Source organism: Gossypium raimondii, chromosome 8 (genome assembly GCF_025698545.1).
Source record: "Gossypium raimondii isolate GPD5lz chromosome 8, ASM2569854v1, whole genome shotgun sequence".
Lineage (NCBI taxonomy): Eukaryota > Viridiplantae > Streptophyta > Magnoliopsida > Malvales > Malvaceae > Gossypium > Gossypium raimondii.
Genome location: NC_068572.1, coordinates 49,256,178 through 49,264,927, shown reverse-complemented (window position 1 = coordinate 49,264,927; position 8,750 = coordinate 49,256,178). Strand labels below are relative to the sequence as shown.

Here is an 8,750-nt window from a genome sequence, read left to right as displayed (position 1 = left end):
AAAACTTAAGAAAAATCTACCCAATTTAAAGGAAAACAAAAAATCGGAAACGTTTGGTGTCTTAAGATTTTCAAAAATTGAAGCTTTAATTATACTTGAGTCAAGAAAAGAAGGGGAAAAATTCAATTTTGGGAAAAATAAAATAAAAATAATAACAATAATAGGAAAAGAAGAAACCTACGTATGAAAGGTAGGCAACTTTTTTTTTGTGCTTTTTTGCTTTTTGCTTTTTTTTTTCTTTTTTTTTGCGCTTTTTTGTTTTTTTTTAAAGAATAAGAGGAGAATAAACACAAACTTCACAAAAAAGAGAATCGAAGAAACCGATGAAAAGTGTTTTAGGTATTTTGACTCGTTTCGGATTTGATTTTAGCTTCGAAAATAACACCGAATGGCCTGAAACTGATACCAACTGATACGAAATCCCGGATCTAGACACAAGAGAAACACAAATTAGAAATAAAACGAGAATAAATAAAATTAGTTAAAATAATAATAATAAATAAATAATAAAAAGGATAGATTTGCCCTATGGAACCCTTGGTTAACTTGTAACCAAAAACGCCAATGATTGAGCGGCTCCCTACGAAACTCCTAGAAGAATAACCTCTAGAAACACCGATGAACGGGAAAGAAATTTGAATATTTGCAACTCCGAAATACCCTCGAAAGTAACAAACTCCAAACTAAATAGCAAGAGAAGAATCACTCTACTCCCAAAAAATTTACCTCACACAAATTTGAAAGAAAACAAATACTCTTCTTTTTATTCTCCTCCCAATGTGTAGAAAACAAGCCTATTTATAGGCAAATTACAAGAGTAATTGAATCCTAATAAAACTCTTTCAAGAGTAATTGAATCCTAATAAAAACTCTTTAAAGAGTAATTGAATCCTAATAAAACTCTTTAAAATTATCTAAGAAAATAAATAAATAATAACCTAACCAATAAAATTACTTAACTCATAAATGATGTGTCCCAACCAATGAGAATTAAGTAAATAATAATAATAATATACATAAAAGATTAATCCACCAATTTATGGGCTTTCACTATTCCAAGATTGGTCTAGTGAATTGCATTCTCGTATTTGTCAATGTCACGAACAGGATGAATTAAATTTGTAGCAACAAAGTCTTGGACAAAAGCATTCATCTTTAATTTTAATTGTCGTGCCTTGCTTCGAGTAATTGGACCACTAGGAAAAACAACCCCTTGAGTGTCACCTCCTTGGCTCGTATCAAATTATTATAAGCATCCTTATCTTTCTTCTCCAGTGTTGAAAATAGATCATCCCAGTCCCTCTCAGTTGTGCACTTCACAATCTGCCAAAAATCACACTCATAAGATTTCCCTAACTTCCTCCCTGACCAATTTGTAAACACGTGCCTCACACAATTCTTATGCTCCACCCTTGGTAGTATGTCAGAAATTGCAATCTCAAGGCCCTAATCTAAATTAATGAACGAGAGAGATTGTTAGAAAATTTTAGTTAAATACAAATAACAGATTAAAAAATAATACCAAGCTTAAATTTGCATATTTACTAACCTTTTTTTGTTCACTGATAATTGTGTACCCATACCCATCTTCCAAGCCCAAATCAATTGATAGGAGACTGAGAAACTAGGCCATGAATCAGTGCGCTCCACTTCAACCACATCCCATGCAATAAGGAACATTTGGTTGTTTGCGTCTCTTTCAACAGTTGTAAGAAATTCATTCTTAAATGGGCATTTTAGGAAGCAACCATCTAGCCCAATGAGTGGCCTACACCTCGCTTTCTAGCCCAATCATAGCAGCAGTCACCATTTTGTTCTTAAAATTAAAGGAACCATGGTGCTTATCTTGAAACGTCTTTATTTGCAAGCATTTCGCAACAGGACTGTAGCTAGCCCTAATTCTCCATGGACAGTTAGGGGAAGCAATGTGCCTCACAACAACCCTTTTCGGTTCATTCTTAATAAAATTTAGTTGTCTTCTACACTATTTGGAGTACTTTCAAATTACGCTCTTAAACTGTTTTCCATCCTTAAACAGCATTCCCAGACTAAATTTTAACTTATTATTGTATAAGGGAAACTTACTCCTCCTTCTCTCACCATATTCATGCTCTTCATCTTCATCAAACCCAACCAAACTTCCATGTTCATCTGAGTCTCATACCTCAGTTTCATTCCCATCCTCCTCTTCTCCACTACGTGCAGCAGTAACATTATCTAGTCCATCTGATGTTGCAAATCATCAATATATTCATCAGCAACATTATCCACTCCATCTGATGTTACAAAATCACCAGCATATTCATCAGCATCAACTTCACTATCATTATCCTCTCCAACAGTAGACCCTAAACTAATATGTCCACCACTTTCCATACCAATATCCTCATCTACCTCAATACCAGTAGCAGACACATCCTCCCCATCACCTTGTACCTATCCTACTTCACCCTCCTCACCAGATTCTACCTTTTCCAGATCACCTTCACCCTCAAATTCTACCCCTTCATCATCACCCTCCCCATCAACTTCCACCCCTTTAACATCACCCTCCTCAGTAGTCAACATAAAATTTTCATCTACAATTATAGGGTTATCAACCTCATGTTCAACATATAACTCAATCTCCTTAAACTTGACCCAAAAGTCTAACATAGCTATAGTGGAAGTGTTATCATAAATCACCCTTAGATTATTTTCTAACCCTACTGTACCAGGCTCATGAAAATATATTAACATGACAGTGTTAAACCCTAACCCAATTTTCACTATTTTACATAATTCAAATTAAGATATTGTGTCTGGGTCCTCTCTAAGCCTAATCACTTCCCTACCTACATATCTAACTTATGGGTCCTTTACAAAGTGCCCACCCACATGTAAAATAATATAATATTCATCATCTGATAACATCTACAAAAAAACAGTAACACATTGTAAGCAAAAAAACATTAAAAAACAAACAAAACAGTAACAGAAGTCTCCAATTTTAACATCTTTTCTGAGCAAAAACAAATTTCTTTGAATAAACAGAAAATTTTCTAAGAAAAAAACATTAAAAAAACTCACTGCCTACATCGGGACCACTTCTTTGAATACAATACAAGATAGTAACACATAACTACAATTTTAACATCTTTTTGCTTGGATAACAGAAATCAACATCATCGGGACCACTGTCGCATCACAAATCAACAAAACAAACCCTACATTGTGGCACTGAAATTGCAATAATAAATCACAATTAACCATCTACAATTTTGACAACAATTTTATCAACAACATCGGGACCACTATAGCATCAAAAATCGACAAAACAAACACTACATTGTGGCACTGAAATTGTAATAATGAATCACAAATAACCAACAAATCAAACCAAAAATGGAATTTATTTTCCCAACAAACCAAATAAGAAAGCACATACCTTTCGTTTTTGGGTTACAGAAACTTCTCACGATTATTGAAGCTTTTTAGTTCCTAATAGTTTTAGGGATTCAGTGATTTGATTCGTAAAAGTTTTAGGGATTTCAAGAATATTTTGAAATGCTAACGATTTAGGGATTTGAAGATTTTAAGGATTCAATGAAGATTTCGGAGGTTAGGGATTTGGGGAATTTCACGATTTGGGGATTTTAAAAGTTGGGAAATAAGTATCAAATTTAGTGGTTTAGGGATTTAGGGTTTTTTTCTAATGATTATTAAATTTGTTTAATTCTTTTGCTACATCGGCTTATTTATTTTAATGTCAGCGACGTCATCAGTCAACTGGAATGCCACGTAGACTAATTTTTTTATCGGCTGTTGACTAATGGCTAGGTGACGATTACCATTTCAACTGGGTTGATGTTTAAAAAATCTGTTACGCGAAGGGTTGATTTCAAAAAAAAAAAGTTAGAGGTATATATCCAAATCCCCCAAAGGTTGAGGGCTTTTTTTGCAACTATGCCTATTATATATTTATATAAATTTTGTCAATCTTTTTTCAAATTTATAAGTTAAAAATATATCTCTATGTGTTGGTGAATTTGTGTTATATTAACGTTATCATATTCTAATTAATTTTCTTATCTCGTTTTATGTTATATAGCTATGTATTAAATTTTATCAAATTTAATTAAAAATTTTAAATTTGTGTCATATATCATCATATTTTTAGCGTAAAACTTTCATTTATAAAAAATAGATAAATCATCAATAAAATTCGAGAATTACGATAACCCAAATCAACATGCTTTCCTGATACATCTATTCGTATAATCCCTAAAATTCAACGATAAAGCTAAGAGAAGCATTAGAAGTCAAAATGGAAGAAATTGCGTAGGGAACAACATCCGAATAAAACTAGTTTGCATAAAACAGAGTTACTCTAAAAAGAAAGTGATCTTTCTTGTTATCCCATTTTGTCCAAAGAAAGAATAGACATTGAAACAAATCTTTCAACATTAAGCAACCACTAATCATAATACTAAACTCATAATTATTAACAGAAGAAGAGATCAACACGTTAACAACATCAAGGCAATCCGATTCAATTATTATCCTATCAAATTGTTGTGCCTTCAACCAATGGAGTACTTCTCGTATTGAGAAAATTTCAACTAAGGATTGATCATAGGCAGTAGAAACATGACCCGGAAGGCTTTTACGAATTCATCTGTTGCATTATGAATGACGATCACAAAACTTGTAGTATTCGACCATTGGTAGACGAAGGCATCAATATTGCACTTCAACCACTCAGCAGTGGTCGTGCCCAATTCAAGACAGTAGCAATAGTGGAAGGACGATATTGGAGCTAATGAAAAACAACTTTCGCATCCTACCAATCTCAAAGAAACGTGACAACAAACTTGTTGAACGATGGCCAGCAATGCAGCAACAAAAATGTTTTGGAGCTTTGCCATATCAAAAGTTTTGTTTCTTGTTTGCAACTAGTCTAGTTCACTTTGTAATCAGTCTTGTTGATGCACAAAGACTAGTTAGCTAATTAGTTTGATAATGTACTAATGTTTAGGTTTTGATTTTATCTGATAAGTTAACTTGTTAATGTGTACAAGTTAAGTTTTGTAATTTTCAATGTTGTTAGTGAGAGTAGTTATGTATTTGGTAACTGCTTGTAACTTGAAAACATTGCTTTAATGAAAATCAGTAATAGAGATCATTTGATCATCTTATTTAGTTTCTTTTATTTTCATTTCCCTTTTTCTTGTTGCTAATAACCTCAACAAATGGTATCAAGAGCCTGTCATCTTTGAGGGCTTTTGTTGTTTATTGTTTTTTCTTTGTTGTGTGTTTGAAAAGAAAGAATCATAAATTGTTTTTTGTTGTTACAAAACATGATTTTTTCACCTCCATCACCACCTATTTTTGCTGGTGAAAACTACTACATATGGGTAGTGAAAATGAAAACCTATTTGCAAGCTCATGATTTGTGGAATTTGGTTGAAGTTGAAATAGAGCCACCTCTATTGAGAGTTAATCCAACCATAGCTCAAATCAGACAGCACAGTGAGGACCATGCTAAGAAATACAAAGCTATGTCTTGTTTGCAAAATGGAGTTTTTGATGTGATCTTCACTCGGATAATGGCTTGTAACACTCCTAAACAGGCTTAGGATAGGCTGAAAGAGGATTTTCAAGGGTCTAATAAAATAAGGCAGCAACAGTTGATCAACTTGAGGAGGGACTTTGAAATTTTGAAGATGAAAGAGTCTGGATCTATTAATAAGTACTTTGATAGGATGATGGCCACAGTAAAAAACATTAGGCTGCTTGGAGATGACTTCAATGACAGGAGAATCGTTGAGAAGGTTATTACAACTCTTCCAGAAAAGTACGAGTCAAGGATCTCCTCATTGGAGGACTCGAGAGATTTATCAACTATTTCACTATTAGAGTTGATAAATGATCTTTATGCACAAGAGCAGAGAAGGGCCAACAAGTTGGAGGAGTATCCTAAAGGATCTTTTTAAGCCAAAAGAAAAGAAGGCTCAAGCTCAAGCTACAAGGGAAAGAAACCTTGGTTAGATAAAAGGGAGAAACCAAAGAATGATGCTAGAAAGAAGAAGTTCCCACCATGCACTCATTACAAGAAGTCTATACACTTGGAAATATACTGTTGGTACATGCCTGATATCCAGTGAAAGAGTTGCAAGCAACTTGGTCACATAGAGAAGGTTTGTAAAAGAAAAAAGAAAAGACACAACCACAGCAGCAAAACCAAGCTCAAGCCGCTGAGGACATTCAAGTTCAGGAGGAGCATGTTTTCACTGCTTATTGTTTTGTAACCTCAAGCAAGGTTAAAAAGGATTGGTTGATTGACAATGACTGCACTCATTATATGGCATCTGATTGACAATGGCTGCACTCATTATATGGTATCTGATGAAGGAATGTTCAGAGAGCTTGACACTAGTTTTGTCTCTAAAGCTAGAATTAGGAATGGAAACTTTATTGAGGCCAAAGGTAGAGGCAAGGTTGTGATCAACACACACTCAGGTAATAAGACAATCTCAAATGTCCTTTTTGTACATGATATTGACCAAAATTTGCTTAGTGTTGGCCAGTTGATACAAAAAGGTTATTCTCTTAATTTTATGAACAAATCCTGTATGATTAAGGACTCATTTGGTCAAAAGCTAGTAAGAATAGCTATGACTGATAGCTATTTTATTTTGGATGTAAATCAATTATATGTGAAAGCTTATGCTAGTTTAGTTGATGAATCATGCTTTTGGAATAAAAAGGTTAGGGCATGTAAATTACTGATCACTTAGTTTGCTGCATAAGTTGGATCTGGTTGAAGACATGTCTAAGGTTGATGTCAAGGATGAGGTTTGTGAGGTCTATCGGCTTAGGAAGCAGGTCAGATTGCCATTTCCAGTTAACAAGGCATAGAAAGCTTAAGACAAGCTTCAATTGGTCCATACTGACATTTGTGGACCTATGAAAACCTCTTCTCTAAGTGACAGAAGATACTTTGTACTGTTTATAGATGATTGTACAAGTTTTTGTTGGGTGAATTTCTTGAAACAAAAATCAGAGGTAGTTGATTTCTTTTGCAAGTTCAAAGCCATAGCTAAGAATCAAGCAAATTGTAAGCTTAAGGCCTTGAGATCAGACAATGGCACTAGGTACTAGTCAAAAAGGTTTCATAAGCTATGCGGAGAAGCTAAAATTCAGTATCAACTGACAACAATTTATACACCTCAACAGAATGGTGTTTGTAAAAGGAAGAATTAAATAGTGCTTGATATGACTAGATGTCTGCTATTCGAAAGCAAATTGCCAAACAACTTTTGGGCCGAGGTAGTGAATACCTCAGTGTATTTACTCAACAAACTGCCAACAAATGCTGTCAATAGAAAAACACCTTTTGAAGCTTGGTTGGACAGAAGCCATCTGTTTCATGTTTGGCTTCATTTACTATGCACTTGTCCCAACCAAGAAGAGAAGCAAGCTTGAAAGAAAGTTAATGTCAAGAATCTTTGTTGGTTATAGTTGCACAAAGAAAGGGTATAATGTTTTGAATCATTCCACCAAGTAGATTATTGTGAGTAGAGATGTGAAATTCAATAAATGTAGTGGATAGAGATGGGATGGTACTGATGCAAACTTGCTCAAATAAGACCAGCAAGATAGTGATTTGTAGCCAGTTGAATATGAAGCTCACATTGAGGAAGGGTTCGATGATATGCTTGTCAGAGGTACAAGAACTATCACTAACATTTATCAAAGGTGTGATATGGCTATACTAGAGCCTTCAATCTTTGATGAAGCTACTAAAGAAGACTATTGGAAAGAAGCAATGCAAGCAGAAATTGAGATGATACACAAGAATGACACATGGGAACTGGTTGATAGGCTAGTCTAGAAAAGAATTATTGGTGTAAAATGGGTATTCAGAACCAATACAATGCTAATGGGTCACTGAATAAGCACAAAGCAAGACTTGTTGTGAAAGGGTACAACCAACAATATAGTCTTGACTTTTCAAAAACCTTTGCACTAGTTGCAAGGTTAGTGTAAAGGCCTAATTTTCAGTGGTGTCGAAAATAGTGGTTCGAGACCACTAAATCTGACTAGTGAGTTCAAAAATTTTATTATTTAGTGTTTGTGAACAAATTATGATTTTAGTAAGGCTTATGAATTAGTAATTTGTGCTTTAGAAATATTTATCAAACTAATTGGTTTCTAAATTGAAGTATCGAGACCTCGATTTTATAAAATAGGCCGTAAATATTTTTATAATACTTACAGAGTGTCATTGAGTTAGTATTAAAGTCTCGTTAGAAAATTTTAACGTTTAGTAAAAAGGACTAAATTGCAAAAGGTGCAAAACTAGCTAATTGATGAAATAGTGATTAAATAGTTTAAAAGATAAATATGAAAGGACTTAAAGTGTAAACATGCCTAATTGAAAAGGCTGAAATGGCTTAAGTAGAAAAGAAAAACAAAAATCAAGTGAGTAAAGGGCAAATTGGTCATTTAGGAAAAATTAATGCAAATAAAATAGAGTAAGTAGCATAATCTACATGTTTCTTCCCCTAATTGCTGTCCCAAAATGCCATAGAAGGGTTTCTAATAGCTGGTTTTTCATAATTTTTATTCATGTAAGTTCAAGTTTTGTTTATTTCTTGAAATTTTTGTGTTTTTGAGATTTTTACAACTAGGTCCAACTATCTATTTTTATTAGTTTTTGGTTCTATGGGTAATTTTAAAAGTTACCATTGATGAGTGCTGGATGT

At 33.8% G+C, this 8,750-nt stretch overlaps 1 protein-coding gene across 1 annotated transcript; it reads right to left on the bottom strand.

Moving 5' to 3' along the window:
• Window positions 1-2,217: 2,217 nt before the first annotated feature.
• Window positions 2,218-2,655, bottom strand: LOC105793379 (uncharacterized). Its single transcript, XM_012622293.1, has 2 exons — window positions 2,451-2,655; window positions 2,218-2,390 (listed from the first exon to the last, which is right to left on the bottom strand). The coding sequence occupies exons 1-2, from the start codon at window positions 2,653-2,655 to the stop codon at window positions 2,218-2,220; spliced, it is 378 nt and encodes a 125-aa protein (XP_012477747.1).
• Window positions 2,656-8,750: the final 6,095 nt, after the last annotated feature.